Source organism: Rissa tridactyla, chromosome 23 (genome assembly GCF_028500815.1).
Source record: "Rissa tridactyla isolate bRisTri1 chromosome 23, bRisTri1.patW.cur.20221130, whole genome shotgun sequence".
Lineage (NCBI taxonomy): Eukaryota > Metazoa > Chordata > Aves > Charadriiformes > Laridae > Rissa > Rissa tridactyla.
Window position 1 is genome coordinate 1,939,566 of NC_071488.1, and position 16,963 is coordinate 1,956,528.

The window sequence follows — 16,963 nt, forward strand, 5'->3', positions numbered from 1 at the left end:
TTGGAGGAGCCAAGGATTTGGGGTCTATGGGACAAAGTGCTTGGAGTTTACGGGGCCAAGGACGTGGGCTTTGTGAGGCCAAGGGTTTGGGGTTTAGAGGGCCAAGGGTTTGGGGTTTGTAGGGCCAAGGAGTTGGGGTTTAGGGGTCCAGGGTTTGGAGTTGGTGGGGACCAAAGGTCTGGGGGTTGAGGACCAAGGGTTTGGAGTTTGAGGTGTCAAAGGTTTGGGCGTTACGGGGGTCAAGGATTTGAGATTTGAGGGGGCCAAATGTTTGGGGTTTATAGGGCCAAGGGTTGAGGAGGGCCAAGGGCTTGGGGTTGGAGGGTTTGGGGTCTATGGGACCAAGACTTGGGGTGTTGAGGGCAAAGGATGTGGGGTCTGTGGGACAAAGTGCTTGGAGTTTATGGGGCCAAGGGTTTGGAGTTCATGGGGGCCAAGGGTTTGGAGTCTTGAGGGCCAAGGGTTCGTGGTTAAAGGGGCCAAAGATTTGGGGTCTGGGGGGCCAACGTTTTGGGCTTTAGGGAGCCAAGGGGTTGGGGTCTGTGGGGCCAAGGGGTTGGGGTTTAGGGGTCCAGGGTTTGGAGTTGATGGGGGCCAAAGATCTGGGGGTTGAGGACCAAGGGTTTGGGGTTTGTAGGGCTTTTTGCGGGGGGAGCGAGACCCAACCCCCCCATGCAACAGCTCCGGGAGGGCTGTGGAGCTGCTCCCAGCCTACAGCCCCCCCCGCCAGCCCCCGCCACCCCCCGGGCTCCTGCCTGCGGTCACCTCGCTGCCACAGCCCGGGTGGCAGATGTGCCGGCACCTGCAACCCCCCCCAGCACCCACCTGCACCCCCCCCAGGGCTTGTGGGGGCCCCCCCCCCAACTGCAGCAATGGCAGCGTTGATTCACCGGGACCCAGCGTCAGCTTTTCCTTTGGCTTTTGCACCTTTTCTCCCCCCGTCTCACCCCTGGGGCCCCCACTCTGTCCCGTTCCCGCCCCCCCCCCCCCCCCCCCCGCCCCCCGTGCACCTCACAAGTGTGGGTGGGGGGAACAGAGCGAGGGAAACTGAGGCAGGTCAGGGCCACTGCGGGGCTGGCCCCAGCAGCGGGGGCAGGAGCCGCACAGCGCATGCACGGAGGGTATCGGGGGGGTCGCTGGCCCCCCCCGCCAATCTCAGGGTGCCCCCCCACCCCAGGCTCCTCGTTTCCCCAGGGCCATTCTTGCTTCTCCCAGGGCACGTTGCCCACGGTGGCATGCGGGGGTGTTCGTTTCCAGCCCCCATCTTTTCCCCCGTGATGAGTTCAACAGTCATCTGAGGAGCTGCTGGGGGCGAGGGGGGGGGGGGGGTGTGTGGGGGGGTGGGGCGTGGGGGGGGTGTTATTTCAGTCTTCTGTGGTTTTTGTCACCTTCGGGAGGAACTGAGCAGCGCAAGAAGCTCATCCCCCGGCGCTCTCGGTGTGGGCCGGCCACCGGCTGCCCCTGCGCCCTTCCACGCCACGGGGGGAAAAAGTGACGGCTGGGCCGGGTGGGGAGGGGGGGCTGCCCGCCCCACCGGAGAAAAGTCCAGTGGTTTTGGGGTGAAATCCTGCTTTATTGGCTCGGCTGCGCCCGGCACAGGCACCCTGAGCCCCTGTCCTTGCACACGCGTGGCACACGCACGGCACACGCGGGTCCCAATTCCCACCGGGATTCGGGCACGCGCTCCAGCATCCATGGGAAGGGCCGAGGCCACGTGCGACGCTCGCGTCCCCCAGCCGGGAGCATCGTCCCCGCTCGGTCCCCACGTCGTCCCTCGAGGGTGGCCTCGTGCTCCCTGGGGGTGGCTGGAAGCCACCGGGCTCCCCCGAGACCCCTCAGTCGGCCCCGGGCTCCCCGGAGCAGGGGGGGCCACTGGGGGCTGGGGGGGTGTCGGGCTGGGGAGAAGCAAAATTAGGTGCCGGGGGGCGGGGGGGGCTATGAACCCTCCAGAGGGACCCACATGGGCTGGGGCCCAGCTGGTCGCCCCCCCACACACCCCGCCCCCCAAGCCAGGCTCAGTGAATTGGGGTGACGTACCTGGGGCGGGGGGGGGGTCCGGCTCGCAGAAGGTGGTCTCGGTGTGCGGCGGGGCTGGGGGGGGGTTCCGGCCCCTTCCTCTCCTCCTGCGAGAGAAGCAGCGGCTGCGTGGGGAGCATCCCCAGCGACCCCCCCGCTGCGTCCCACCACGCTGGTGGATGGGGAAACTGAGGCACGGGCTGGGGCTCGCCCAAAGCGAAGCAGTTCTTCCCCCCCCTCCACCCTGAACCCCCCCCCCCAGCTCAGGCACCGCCAGCCGGAGGATCCCCATCCGCCGGGCTCACCTGGGCAGCGGGGATTATGGAGGTGGTGTCGTGGGTGGGGAGGTGGTCCAGGGCTCCCAAATCTGCAAGGCAACGAGCCGGGATGTGAATCGCGGCGCCGGGATGAGCGTTACACCATCTCAGGATGGCGTAACGAGTCACCCCCCGGCCTCGGGGGTTTTGGGGTGACCCCACGTCCCACCTGAAGAGTCACTGGCGGGGGCGGCTTGGTCTCGGCTCCCTGCGGGCCAGGGCAGACGCGGGTGTCACAAGGGCAGAAAGATCCCAGTAAGATTCCCAGAAGATCCCCGGGCGGATGGTGGGGGGAGGGATGGTGGGGGGGAGCTTTGGGGTTTGCAGGAGGAAAAAAAATCCTGGAGCACCAGATTTGCGTCAGAGCAGGGAAGGGGAAAGCGGAGGGGGAGAGGGCAGAGCTGGCACCCGGGGAGGCAAAAATTGAGCAGAAAAGGAAGTTTTGGGTTCAAGTTTGAAAGCAAGAGCTGAGCGAAGCCGGGGGGGGGGACGGGGGGGGGGGACGGATGGACACCTCATGGGGCCACACCGTGGCCAAAGGGGTTTGTGGGGACAAGCCTGTGGTGGGTGTGAGGGCCTGATCCTGCCTGTCCCCCCGCCCCCAGCATGAAGCCAGACCCCCCCCCCCCCCCATCGAGCTGCACCAGAATAACTGATGTTTTGCAGCGTTTAACGACACTCGGAGGATGTGGGCTGGGGCGGCCGTCAGCCTTCCCTGCTCACCCAGCGCCCCATGGGGGGGGGATGCTGCTGCGCTGCAGGGGCTGGGGGGGAGCTCACCTTCCTCCTTGGTCCGCCGGTAGGCGAAGAAGAGCACAAGCAGAGCCACCACCACAAAAATGGTGGGGGACCAGTACCTGACGGGAACAGCCGAGGTGTTTTCTATGGGGAGAGAGAGGAGATGTGGGGACGCAACCGCAATGGTGGCTGGAAGTGGGGGGGGAGCAGAGGGGCAGGCACTGGAGGGTCTTTAGGGACGCAGGACCCTCCAGGATGGTGGGATATCCCCAAACGGCGTCTCATAGAATGGTTTGGGTTGGAAGGGACCTGGAAGGTCATTCTACCCGCCCTGGGCAGGGACACCTCCCACCAGCCCAGGTTGCCCCAAGCCCCGTCCAACCTGGCCTTGAACCCCTCCAGGGATGGGGCAGCCACAGCTTCTCTGGGCAACCTGGGCCAGGGGCTCACCCCCCTCACAGCCAAGAATTTCTTCCCAATATCTCATCTCAATCTCCCCTCTTCCAGTGGCAAACCCTTCCCCCTCGTCCCACGGCTCCCCTCCCTGCTCCAGAGTCCCTCCCCAGCTTTCCTGGAGCCCCTTGAGGGACTGGAAGGGGCTCTAAGGTCTCCGCGGAGCCTTCTCTTCTCCAGGCTGAACCCCCCCAGCTCTCTCAGCCTGTCCTCACAGCAGAGGGGCTCCAGCCCTCCCAGCATCTCCGGGGCCTCCTCCAGCCCCGCTCCACCACCTCTTCCTTTCTCCTTTGGGACTCACGGGTTTTGTTCCCTGCGGTGCCTGCTCGCGTGGCCAGGGGGGTGGTGACAGGGTCCCCAGTCCAAGGAAGGGTCGGGGTGGCCGTTGGCCACGTCGTCAGCGTGTCCGCGTCCCCAGCGCTTGTGGTGGGGGTTCCCGTCGGCGCCGGGACATCATGGCGCTGGGTGCTGCTTTGATGCCCTGGCTCCTCGTCTTGGAGGTCAAGAGCTGGGCACGGGGGTGATTAATTCACGATAATGCCCCCCCAAAACAAACTGCCCCCCCCCGAGGCTCAGGAACGGAGTTGCAGAGCTGGGGGCTGCCATGGCCCCCCCCCGGCATCCTGCACCGCAGCAAGTCGGGGGCGAGAAATGGCAAACCCACATCCCTCCAGCCCCAGGTGACGTGGGACGGGGGTGTGGGGCTGGTGGGAACAGCACAGCAGTCGCCCCACATCCTGACACCCTCTTGCATGACAAACATCCCCCCCCTCCCACCCACCCCCCCCCAGCTAACAAAGAAAGTGCTAACTGGGGCTGTGGCAGCGCCATGGCGGATGCCGGGGAGACCACGGCGAGGGCTCGTTGGGTGTCACGCGTGGCCACACGCCACCGTGACGCAGCCCCGCCGGAGGTTGGGCAAGCGGCAGCGGTGCCTGCGCGGGTGGGTGCTGTGGGGGTGGCGAAATGGGGGTCCCCCGACCAAAGTGACCCCCCCGCCTCCCAGCTCCAGAAAAGGGCCTGGGAGGGCAACAAGCATCCTGGCGGCTTGGCCAGCAAAGGGCTGGGCAGGAGCCGGGGGAGCCCGGGGTTTTGCCACACGGTGCTGGGGGAGCCCAGAAAACCCCCATCCCCGCCTCCACGCACACACCAGACCCACGCCAAGCAATAAAGCGGCGCCCTGAGTCTTGCCCCCCCCCCCCAAAATGCCTGGGTGAGCATCCTGCCCTGCTGTGGGGGGGGTGCCCTGGGAAGGCATCGTGCCTGCTGCCTTCACACCACCCCTTCCTCCTCCTCCTCCTCCTGCTCCTCCTCCTCCTCCTCCAGGCCCAGAGATGGGGGGAGCCCCCCACATCCAACGCTGTCCCCCCCCCCCCCGAGCCCCACTCACCAGCTGCAGAGCAGAGCACGGCGAGGCAGAGCCAGCCCGTCCCCACGCCTCGCGCCTCCATCCTCCTCTGCCCCACCGAGCCCCCCGCCGCTCCCCCCGCTCGCAATGGCTTCCTTCCCCTTTCTGCCCCACCAACGGCTTCCTGCCTGCCCAAAGGTGTTGGCACTGAAATCGGGGTGATTAATGGCCAGAAATCATCCCCGGGGGGGGGCTGGGGGGTCACTTCTGGGGTCAGGGATGGAGCCCCGTCAGCCCTCGGCGTGGGCGAAGGAGGAGGTGATGCTCCGTCACTGTCCCAGCTCCCCTGGGACCGGTCCCTGGTGCCACCACCACTGGCTTAAACCCTGTCCCGGCTGGAGATCGCGGTTACAAGGCCAGATGTGGCGCCACGCGGACAAGTCCCTTGGTCAAAACGCACGACCCGCCAAGGTACGTATTTTAATTCAGCGTGAATTCGAGGAACTCAAAAAACAAGCCTGGCACATACCGTGAAAACCCAGAGAACAAACAAATTACTCCGCGGGCTCGTCAACAATGGCCTGTTTTCACCCCAAATAATATGCAGACAGAAATTGAGCTCGGATGTGCCTTGCATTTTTATTCCAGCAGCTCCTAGAGGGCTCTCCTGTGCCAGGCACTTCAAAGAAATCTCCGGTTTCATCCCTGAATAATTTACTATCGGCACAGACGAGACAAAGAGCAGGGGGAAGCGGCATGGGAGGGGGTTTCCCAGCGCGGGAGGCGTCTGTCTGTCCGGCGGCACCGGAAAATTGATGCCAACGTGGGGGTTTCGCTTGGGGCGGGTTTGGGAAGCGGCGAGGGTGGGGATGTGCCCCACATCCCCCTCGCTGGGCACCCAGGTCCCCCTAAGTCCCAGCTCTGGGGAGGGGAAGCTGCTGCAGGACACGCATCCCGGCAGGATGCAGGCAGTACCACGCCGTGCAGCATCCCTGCATCCCGTGGGGCTCGGAGAGATGCTTTTCCTCCGGGAAGCCACCAAAATTCCGCAGACACAGCGCTTGATGTACAAATGTTTTGCCCAAGAACCAGAGCTCGTATACAAACACATCGAAGGAGCGGAGCAGAACAGCACCAGCCACCTTCCTTGTCCTGTTTTCATAGAATCACAGAACAGTTTGGGTGGGAAGGGACCTTAAAGATCATCTCATCCCCCCCCACCCTGGGCAGGGACACCTCCCACCAGCCCAGGTCGCTCCAAGCCCCGTCCAACCTGGCCTTGAACCCCTCCAGGGATGGGGCAGCCACAGCTTCTCTGGGCAACCTGGGCCAGGGGCTCACCCCCCTCACAGCCAAGAATTTCTTCCCAATATCTCATCTCAATCTCCCCTCTTCCAGTGGAAAACCCTTCCCCCTCGTCCCATGGCTCCCCTCCCTGCTCCAGAGTCCCTCCCCAGCTTTCCCGGAGCCCCTTGAGGGCCTGGAAGGGGCTCCAAGGTCTCCGCGGAGCCTTCTCTTCTCCAGGCTGAACCCCCCCAGCTCTCTCAGCCTGTCCCCACAGCAGAGGGGCTCCAGCCCTCCCAGCATCTCCATGGCCTCCTCCGGCCCCGCTCCAACAGCTCCATGTCCTTCTTGTGCTGAGGGCTCCAGAGCTGGACGCAGGGCTCCAGGTGGGTTCTCACAGAGTGGAGCAGAGGGGCAGAATCCCCCCCCTCGCCCCCCTGCCCACGCTTCTTTTGAGGCAGCCCAGGCTGCGGGGGGTTCTGGGCTGCCAGCGCACGTTGCTGTTGAGCTTCTCGTCCAGCAGCGCCCCCAAGTCCTTCTCCTCAGGGCCGCTCTCCAGCCATTCTCCGCCCAACTTGTGTTTGTGCTGGGATTGCCGTGACCCAGGTGCAGAACGTTGCACTTGGCCTGGTTGAACCTCATGAGGTTGGCAAGGACCCACCTCTCCAGCCTGCCCAGGTCCCTCTGGATGGCATCCCTTCCCTCCAGCGTGCCAACACAGCTTGGTGTCCCAAGCCTGGGCCACCACCTCCTGCCCATGGACCCCGGCACCATCCTGCAGCACCTCAGGGGACTGCAGGCAGCTCGTTCACAGCACAAAACGGTGCTGAGCAGGGTGCTGTGGGGTTTGGAAGGTCCCCGTGAGGCCCAGGAGCTGTGAGTGCTGAGGAAGGAGCCTCCACCGAAACCGCAGCTGCCTGGGGGGGTGGGCTTGGGCAAAGGCACCTGTGGTTCCAGATCCGGCTTTCAGCCACCAAGTGTTATTTTTGCTTTCTCTTGGGGTTTAGCAACCCAACGAAGTGTTTGCCAAGTTTAAAAGTACAGCCAAAAGGAAAAAAAAGTTAAAAAAAAAATATTAAAAAGGGCTATAAGAGGTTCCTCAAGTTTTCCCATCCTCTAATCCCACGGCTCCGCACTGTGGGGGCTGCCGGGTGAATCCCAGGAGCATCAGCTCACGTCCTTGCGCTGGGTTCGCAGCCACCGTTTTGGTCCATGTCCCTCGGTCTGCTCAGAGAGGGCAGAAAAAGGAGCCCAAACCCCCACGTGGATCCCCAAACCCAGGCAAAGCTCCTGTGCCAGGCGAGCCGGAGCTTCCAGGGCACTTATTCCTCCCGTCTCCACAGCGTTTGCAGATGGATGGCCGGGCACCGCGGCTGGCATCGGAGGCAGCAGCGACGGAAGGGAAGCGGGGGGATGCTGAGCCGGGCGGAGAGGAGCACCATGCTCAGAGCAGGTTCATGGGCGCAGCGGAGCCGTGCCGGGGCTCTTCCAGGCGTTCCGGCTTCCCCACCGAGGAGCAGATGGTTTTCTCAGCCTGCTCCTGGCACCCTGGCGTGCTGTTGCCCATCTTCTCATTGTCCGTCTGCAATCGCAAAGGGACAAAAGCTTTGCTTGGGTTTGCGGGAGCCGATCCCTCCCGTCGGCGAGAAAGAGGGGACCCACAGGCTTGGCTGGAAGCTCCAGACCCCAAGAAAACCCAAGTGAAGACCCATCTGTCGGCGCCCCTTGCTCTGGGGTCTTGCCCATCGCCTTGCTTGGGGCTGGAGCCCCCCTGGGGGTGGTGGCCACGGGCATCAACTCACCTGGGCCGTAGCCTGGATGGTGGAGTAGATGGTTTGGGAGGTCTCCTCATTGGTGGACAGCATCTTCTTTGGGCTGTGTAGCTCTGCGCTGGAGAAACTCTGGCGAAAAAGGTTTTTAAAAGCGTTTCCGGAGCTGGCAAAGGGACCTCAAAGCCTGGGCGAGGCAAAGGAGCCAAGTTTGGTGGGATCGGGACGCTGGGGATGCACCGGGAAGTGCAGGCAGGTGACCGTGGCCGTGCTGGATCCTCCTGGGCCAGCCCCAGCGTTGGCACGTCCCCCTTCGGGCTTCCAGGAGGAAGCGATTCATGAAGCCGGGGGGTGTCCAGCTGCCCTCCTTCCCCACCGTCCCCACCATGTGGCCCCCGGGGCCATCCCCATCCCGTGCAGGGACTTCCCGGTGCCGAGGGCTGAGCCCACACGAACTCACCTGCTGGTAGGGGCCGACTTGGGCGTACACCGTCATGTACTCTGCTCCGGGCTCTGCAGGGGGAAGAGAGGAGGAAGGTCAGTGAGGGAGCAGCCGGGAAGGGGCCGTGGTGGGTCCCCCGGGATGCTCCTGGCACCCAGCAGCCCCCGGGAGCTGCTCCCCCCCGGGTGGAGGTTGAGCATCGCTTCTCATCCCGCTGTCCTTCCCGGCCATGGCGGGAGCGGGGACGCTCGCTTCCAGCTGAAAGAACAGCAGTTGAAGGGACTTGCTAGTGAAAATCAGCTTTTTTAAAAAAAAATGTATTTAAATACAGGACCGTCGGCAGCTTTTGGAGGGCGATATGCATTTGTCTCTCCTTCCCGTGTCGCCACCATCGTGGCAAGCGTTACTGGCAACTCGTTCTTTGGCTCGTCAAACAGAGGAGGGGAGAGAGGATGTAAATCCTTCATAATCCCGGGTTTTGGGTCAAAATTTCCGTGCCTCTCAGTAGAAGCGCTGCTGCCAGCCCCGCAGAGGAACAGTCGCGTCAGCCCGTGCGGAGAGGATGGCTTCGGGGAGAGGTTTTGCCCGTGATTCCCAATGGGAGAACTGGATCCGAATCACCGGCCGGGAGGAGCCTGTGGTCCTGGTGCTTGGCTGCGTCCCCGACATCCCGCTCAGGCAGGGGCGAATGCAAAACAGGAGGCAGGAGTTCCCCCATTCGCATCAGCTTTATTTCAGATAATGGAAACAACAAAACAGAGACGTAAAAAAAAAAATTTAAGAAGTCGGGCAGTTCTCCGCTGAGCACTGGCGCGGTTGTGGCAGTGACGGGCCCAGCACGGCCCAGCACAGAATGGCCCTGAATGGAGGGAGAGGAGACGGGACTGCTTCGGGGGTCTGCTCTTTCTCGGCTGGATTCGCACCCTGGACCCCTGAGTTTTGCGGAGCCGATCCCGAAGTGATGCCGAGGGGGGTCCTTCACTCCTGGTGCCACCATCCCGCTGCTCCAGGAGCTTCACATCTCTGTCCCCAAGGGCCGGCGGCGGCGGGTTCAGGCAGCGACCCCCAGCAGCCGTGGCTGGAGCCGCGTGTGGTGCCGCGGGGGGATATTTCTGGCCATGGGGCTGGCAGCCCCTCCTCGTGCTGGGGGTCTTATGGCTGCGCTCCCGGCTCCTTCTTCGTGGGCGGGCACGAAGTTTTCCAGCGGAAGACTGGGGGGGAGCAAAGCTTCAGCCACCACGACGTCACCTGGGCTCGTCCCCTTCCACTCGCCTCCACGTGCGCAGGGTGGGGGACACGGGGAGGCGGGGGGTCCTGCTGGCCGGGGTACGCTCCGCCACCCAGCCCCCGGCGGTGGATGATTTCCCTCCTGATCTTAAATGCGACCAGGTTGTTCCCATCAGGAAAAAAGTCGGGGCGGGGAGGGAGGGAAATGCCTGGGGGAGCCCCCAGAGTCCTACCTGTGCTCATGGCCTCAGCTGCGGGCAAACGGAAGACGCTCCAGCCTGGGGGAGAAGCGACACGGGGGCTCCCGTCAGCGGTGATGGCCAAAGTGGCCACCGCAGCATCCCCAGCTCTGGCTACCACAGCCCCTCCCTGGGTGCCCAGACCCCAGGGCTGGCTCCTGTGTCCCCTCCCAGGTCCCGTCTCCCGCGGGGCCGGTTGCCCGCGGAGGGGACGCCGCTCACCTTTGCATTTACAGTAGATCAAGAAGACAAGCGCTGCCACGAGCACCACGGCTCCCGCCACGCATGCGGCCACGATTCCAGCCTGGCTGCCGGAGTAGGCGCCTTGAAAGAGAAGAAGGTCCGGTAACAACATCCCAAAATGTAGCTGCCTCTTCCCAGCATCGGAGTCAGGGCGGGGGGCGAGGGGGAAGGGCCACGTCTCTGCTCCGACGCCCCGCTGAGCCCTTTCCCGCTTCACGGGGACCCTGATTTCACCCCGACAGGGTCCAACACAAACAGAGGCGACACGTTGCACGAGGACGAACGGCTTTGCAGGCAGAGCGACGGCTGGGAGAATCCCACCCCAGCCCTTCCATGGCCGCGGCCGCCCCCGCCGATGTCCCTTTGCGCTCCAGGGACCTCACGGGTGGCTTTTTTTTTTTGGGGGGGGGGGGGGGGAAGCCCCACGTGGGCTGGGGGCAGCAGGTGGACGTGGAGCCAGGCTCCCGCCTCCAGCCCCTCCCTGGCTCTGCCTCTCGGGTTACGCTCATCGATTCGATGCTCCCATCCCAAGTTGGGACTTTTAGGGGGGGACAATCTCAAAACCTGGACCCCACCTTCCCGACTTCCCCAGGTGACAAAGGCAGCACACGGATGCTAAGAGCACATGGATGCCCAGAAAGCCTGGATATGCCCCCCCGGGCTCTTTTTTGGGAGGAGACGGACCGTGCTGGCCTCAAGCTCCCCACCTCCCCCTGCCTCGGCGGGGGTGCCCGGGGCGGCCTGGGGCTGGTAGTGAGTTCGGGCACACTCAGACAGGGAAGAGCGGGGACGGGCGGTTTGGCAGCTCACCGGTGGTAGGAGGGCGGGTTGTGTTTTCTTGGTGGCACGGGCGGCGCGGCAAGGGGAGAGAACAGGGAGAGAGGTAAGTGCCCCTGCTGCGGGTCCGCGTTCCTCTCTTTGCACGCCGAGGCACAGCTCGGGGTAAAGCTGGAGACAGCGGGAGCAGGATACGACCCACCCCCACCACCCATCCCCACACCCTCCTGACCTGGTTTCACCTGAGATAATTTGCTTTCTGGTGTTTGCTGCGTTTTCAGCTCGGGTACGAAAGGGATGTCGGCAATGCATATTGTTTTAGTTGTTGCTAAGCGATGTTTATACTATTCAAGGACTTTTTTCAGCTTCCCATAGAAGCTGGGAAGGAGCAGAGGCGGAACAAGCTGACCAAGGGAATATTCTGTACCATAGACTTCATGCTCGGCATATAAATGGGGTTGGCTGGGAGGGGGGTTAAATCCGCAATCGCTGCTCAGGTCAGGCCAGGAAACCAATTCACCGGGCAGTGAGGGACTTGTGTCTCGTATATTCTTTTACCGTTATTATTATTATTATTACTACTGTTATTTTCCTTTTCCATTATTGTTCTATTAAACTGCCTCTACCTCAAACCATGAGGATTTTTTTTTCCCTTTCTCCTCTTTTTCTCCCTCTTGTTCCCTTTCTCCTCCTTTTCTCCCCACCCTTATGGGGGAGGAACAGTGGTGGCCAGTGAAAGGCGGTGCGTGGTCCCAGTTGTTGGCTGGGGTTAAATTGCAACACGGAGATGCCGGGAGGGCTGGAGCCCCTCTGCTGTGGGGACAGGCTGAGAGAGCTGGGGGGGTTCAGCCTGGAGAAGAGAAGGCTCCACGGAGACCTTGGAGCCCCTTCCAGTCCCTCAAGGGGCTCCAGGAAAGCTGGGGAGGGACTCTGGAGCAGGGAGGGGAGCCATGGGACGAGGGGGAAGGGTTTTCCACTGGAAGAGGGGAGATTGAGATGAGATGTGAGGAAGGAATTCTTGGCTGTGAGGGGGGTGAGCCCCTGGCGCAGGTTGCCCAGAGAAGCTGTGGCTGCCCCATCCCTGGAGGGGTTCAAGGCCAGGTTGGACGGGGCTTGGAGCAACGTGGGCTGGTGGGAGGTGTCCCTGCCCAGGGCAGGGGGGTGGAACGAGATGATCCTCAAGGTCCCTTCCCACCCAAACCATTCCATGATTCTATGACTTTCCGTGCCTTTTACCTGCGCAGAGGGCAGCGGGCGAGATGACTGTGGCGTTGCGGCTGCTGACGGGGTTTCGTGCCATGCACGTGAGCGGCAGCTTCTCCGGGGCTGACTCCTCCACCAGCACCGTGGGCCCCTCACTCAGTGGCCACCCCCCCGCGCTCCAGCCGTAGGAGACGTTGCCAGAGCCGGAGCCCGACGCGGTGCACCGCAGGGTGTAATGGCAGCCGTTGGCCGAGCAGTTCTGTGCCACGCAGGTTACCGTCGGCACTGCCAGCTCCCCTGTGGTGGGAAGCCGGGGGCTGTCAGGAAATCCCCGACCCCCTCAAAAACGGTGAAAAAAACCCAACCCACCAATACTAAAAGGCACTTACTGTACACACGTAAGGCGAAGGAGGTTTTTGCCCTGTTGCGCTTTGCGGTGTAGGTCCCAGCATCGTCCAGCCTCAGCTGGGAGATGGTGAGGGCGCTGCCATTCTCGGGGAAGGCCAAGCGCGACTTGTAGTTGTCGTCAAAAAACGTGACTTCGGGAGGATTGCCGAATTTCACGGTCACTATGATTTCATTGTGAAAGCTCCAGGCTGTGGAGGTGTCCATGCTCTGGAGGGAGAAGGTGATGGACCTGCCCACGGCCCCCACCACTTCTACCTGGTCACTGGCACATGCTGGGGAGAGAATCAGAGAAATGGTTTGGGTCGGGAGGGACCTTAAAGATCACCCGGTTCCACCCCCTGCCCTGGGCAGGGACACCTCCCACCAGCCCACGTTGCTGCAAACCCCGTTGGCCATGAACCCCTCCAGGGATGGGGCAGCCACAGCTTCTCTGGGCAACCTGGGCCAGGGGCTCACCCCCCTCACAGCCAAGAATTTCTTCCCAATATCTCATCTCAATCTCCCCTCTTCCAGTGGAAAACCCTTCCCCCTCGTCCCAGGGCTCCCCTCCCTGCTCCAGAGTCCCTCCCCAGCTTTCCTGGAGCCCCTTGAGGGCCTGGAAGGGGCTCCAAGGTCTCCGCGGAGCCTTCTCTTCTCCAGGCTGAACCCCCCCAGCTCTCTCAGCCTGTCCCCACAGCAGAGGGGCTCCAGCCCTCCCAGCATCTCCGGGGCCTCCTCCGGCCCCGCTCCAACAGCTCCATGTCCTTCTGCTGAGGGTTGCAGAGCTGGAGGCACCACTGAGGGGGGTGTCCCCAGAGAGGGACAGAGGGGCAGAATCCCCCCCCTCACCCACGCTGCTGGGGATGCAGCCCGGGGTGCGGGGGGTTCCTGGGCTGCCAGCGCACGTTGCCACATCACCAAAACCCTCTGGGACATCCCTGGGGACGAGGACAGACACTGGGTCACCGACCCTGGATGTGGAGAGCACTGAGAAACCCCCCCGTCTCAGGGTGATTGCAGGAATTCGGAGATTCCATTTTATTTTAAACGAACTAATTGCGTCTGAGGCTCTGGGCTGAGGGCCCGCAGGAGGACCGGTGCTTTCGCATCCCCCAAAGGGCTCGTTCCAGGTTCCCCTGCGGCTACAGGACACCCCACGCTGCTTCCCACCTGAAAGGGGAAGGGAAAAGGGGAAAAAGTGGGAAAGGGGCAGAGCCTTGAGGCGCAAACTGAAATTGCAAGGACTCAAATGTCAGGCAGGTTTCCTCTCATCTCCAGACCGAAAGACCAACACGAGCACGCAAGAAAACAGATGGCTTCTTCCCCAAATGTGCAGCTGCCTCTCCCCTTTCCTGAGAAGGAAGAAAGTATTTCCCCCTTTTTTTGCTTATTTCCATTTTGAAAATCAGTGCTGACCAGTATGGGCTGGGGACGGAGGGGTTTTTCCCCCTGTTCCTGCCAAGGGGATGGATCCTGGCTCGGCCGGGCAGCTGGACCCCGAGGCTGCCACCTCTACCCGGGCCTCGCCATTCCTGGGCCCCAAAGGGACGTCTCCGGGACACCGCCAACAGGCATCTCCGATGGCGGGGAAGGAAAACTGGCCGGGGAGATAAACTCGAAGGGCCCCAGAGCCTCTGCCTCTGCCCGCTTCCCCTTGCCTGAAAAGTAGCAGAAGACATCTCCTGGTCTCCAGACAGCACCAAAATACCCGCCAATGAAACCGTGGCACGGAAAAACTCAAAGGCAACACATGGGGCAGCAGATACTGAGCCCGGCGCAGGACGGCAAATGTGTGTCAACGAGCTGGCTGGAGCCCGGGCTGGAGCTGAGACCTGATGCATTCACTCATCAGCAGAGAGGGGGAACCACAGGAGAGCGAGAGGCCAGTGCCGGGTCATGCTGGGCACCTCGCACCCCGGTTTGCCCGACGTCCTGGGGATAAAGTCCATCCCCGTGGGGCTGCACCGCTCGTCCCGCACATGCCAGCCCTGTCCCCGCTCTTTGGGGAGTCCCTAAACCACCCCACCCCGAGCCCCCCATGGGCTCCTTCCCTTCCACCACCGAGGGAAAAGGAGCACCTCGCGCTTACCTGCTCGGTGGAGGAGGAGGAGGGTGAGCGGCAGGCACCAAAGCACGTCCATGGATGCCCGGAGAGCGGCTCTCTGCAGCCGGCATCTGCGACAAGTCGTGGTGAGAAGAGGAAACTTGCTACGGAGTCACGTGTAGCATTCCCTCCCACGGACGGATGGGTGGAGAGAACTGTCCGTGCCCCATCCAATGGCTGGTTCCACATCACGGGGGCTGCCACCAGACTGGCACTAGAAGGGGTAGAGTCAGAGAATGGTTCGGGTGGGAAGGGACCTTAAGGACCATCCCGTCCCCCCTGCCCTGGGCAGGGACACCTCCCACCAGCCCAGGTCGCTCCAAGCCCCGTCCAACCTGGCCTTGAACCCCTCCAGGGATGGGGCAGCCACAGCTTCTCTGGGCAACCTGCGCCAGGGGCTCACCCCCCTCACAGCCAAGAATTCCTTCCTCACATCTCATCTCAATCTCCCCTCTTCCAGTGGAAAACCCTTCCCCCTCGTCCCATGGCTCCCCTCCCTGCTCCAGAGTCCCTCCCCAGCTTTCCTGGAGCCCCTTGAGGGACTGGAATGGGCTGGAAGGTCTCCTTGGGTAGGACAAGGAGAAATATCTCACGTGCGCACACAACCCCACAGTGAAAACACGAGCTGCAAAACTCCATTTCTAAGCAAAAATGAGTGTGGCGGCCGGGGCAAAGAGCATCATCGTGGCCGTGTGTGACCAGTGTCCCAGCTCCTTCATGGAAACCAGCCCTAAATAAGGGGTATCATGGGGACCATCGGGGCGTCAGCGCCTGGGACCAACGTCACCGGCGCATCCTTTGGAAAGAACGTTGGGGGTGTTGGTCGACTGGTGGCTAAATACGAGCCAGCAGTGTGCCCAGGTGGCCAAGAAGGCCAACAGCACCCTCGCCTGTGTCAGGAACAGTGTGGCCAGCAGGACTGGGGCAGTGATGGTCCCCCTGAACTCGGCACTGGTGAGGCCCCACCTCCAGGGCTGTGTCCAGTTTTGGGCCCCTCACCCCAAAAAAAGACACTGAGGGGCTGGAGCGTGTCCAGAGAAGTGCAACGGAGCTGGTGAGGGGTCTGGAGCACAAGTCTTGTGAGGAGCGGCTGAGGGAGCTGGGGGTGTTCAGCCTGGAGAAAAGGGGGCTGAGGGGAGACCTTCTCGCTCTCTGCAGCTCCCTGAAAGGAGGGGGTAGCCAGGGGGAGTCAGGCTCTTCTCCCAAGGAACAGGTGACGGGACAAGAGGAAACGGCCTCAAGTTGCGCCAAGGGAAGTTTAGGATGGATATTGGGAAAAATGTCTTCACCAAAAGGGTTGTCAAGGATTGGAAGAGGCTGCCCAGGGCAGTGGTGGAGGCACCATCCCTGGAGGGATTTAAAAGCTGGGCAGACGTGGTGCTTCGAAATATGGTTTAGTGATGGTTTTTGTCAGGGTTAGGGTGATGGTTGGACTCGATGGTCTGACAGGTCCCTTCCAATCTCAGCGATTCTAGGATTCCGTGATTCTAAGGATGCCGAGATCCAAATGCTCCCCCTGGATGGGGCAGTCAAATGACAACCACAGGGAAAGCAGCCGCTTCCATAATTTCAGCTGATTCTGGAAAGTAGCGTGATGCCGGCGTCATACTGAAATTCAGGTGGGGGAAGCGTGCCGGGCCCAGCCGAGGATGTCAGGCTTTAAAATAGCCCCAGTTCCTCTACCCCAGCGATGGAGCGGGGGCTGCTGTTGCCTTCCAGGGCCGCCCCGACGCCGTGCTGGTGAGTGATGGGATGCGTTGGTACAGGGAGAGCATCCTCCCAGTGCCTAAAGGGGCTCCAGGAAAGCTGGGGAGGGACTCTGGAGCAGGGAGGGGAGCCATGGGACGAGGGGGAAGGGTTTGCCACTGGAAGAGGGGAGATTGAGATGAGATGTGAGGAAGGAATTCTTGGCTGTGAGGGGGGTGAGCCCCTGGCGCAGGTTGCCCAGAGAAGCTGTGGCTGCCCCATCCCTGGAGGGGTTCAAGGCCAGGTTGGACGGGGCTTGGAGCAACGTGGGCTGGTGGGAGGTGTCCCTGCCCAGGGCAGGGAGGGGGGGGATGAGATGATCTTTACGGTCCCTCCCAACTCGCACCATGCCATTCTATGACTGTCACCGTTGCTCAATCCCAAAGCAGAAGCTCAAGACCAAAGAAAAGCTGAACTGAGCTGCTGGATTCGGTAGCCCCCGAAGGGCTAAAACCAGCCCCTCTCTTTCGCAACACCCTGGCGAGGGAGGGTAAAATGAGTGTCACAAAGAGACGACGAGGAGGATGAGCCACCCCCTAATGCCCTTTACCTCCTCTGATCACCCCCTGGGAGCAAGGGGGGGCTGCGGCATCCCGGCTCGATGCTCCTCTGCAATTCACCTTTTTCCATGCCCCCTTCCCCGTCCTGGGCACTCGAGGTCCCCTCGCGG

The 16,963-nt window shown here is 62.3% G+C and overlaps 1 protein-coding gene across 4 annotated transcripts; it reads right to left on the minus strand.

Moving 5' to 3' along the window:
- Positions 1-5,396: 5,396 nt before the first annotated feature.
- LOC128901103 (SLAM family member 7-like) lies at positions 5,397-14,823 on the minus strand. 4 transcript variants are annotated; one of them, XM_054182899.1, is made up of 9 exons: positions 14,533-14,823; positions 12,446-12,736; positions 12,090-12,353; positions 10,887-10,913; positions 10,056-10,157; positions 9,828-9,872; positions 8,386-8,438; positions 7,959-8,057; positions 5,397-7,738 (listed from the first exon to the last, which is right to left on the minus strand). In XM_054182899.1, exons 1-9 carry the CDS (start codon positions 14,582-14,584, stop codon positions 7,601-7,603), a joined length of 1,071 nt encoding a protein of 356 aa, XP_054038874.1. In that variant the 5' UTR covers positions 14,585-14,823; the 3' UTR covers positions 5,397-7,600. The 4 variants fall into 4 exon arrangements, 3 of the variants coding, with proteins under 3 accessions (XP_054038874.1, XP_054038875.1, XP_054038876.1); XM_054182900.1 differs by lacking the exon at positions 10,887-10,913 and having other exon boundaries at positions 5,398-7,738; positions 14,533-14,819; XM_054182901.1 differs by lacking the exon at positions 5,397-7,738 and having other exon boundaries at positions 8,013-8,112; positions 14,533-14,820.
- Positions 14,824-16,963: the final 2,140 nt, after the last annotated feature.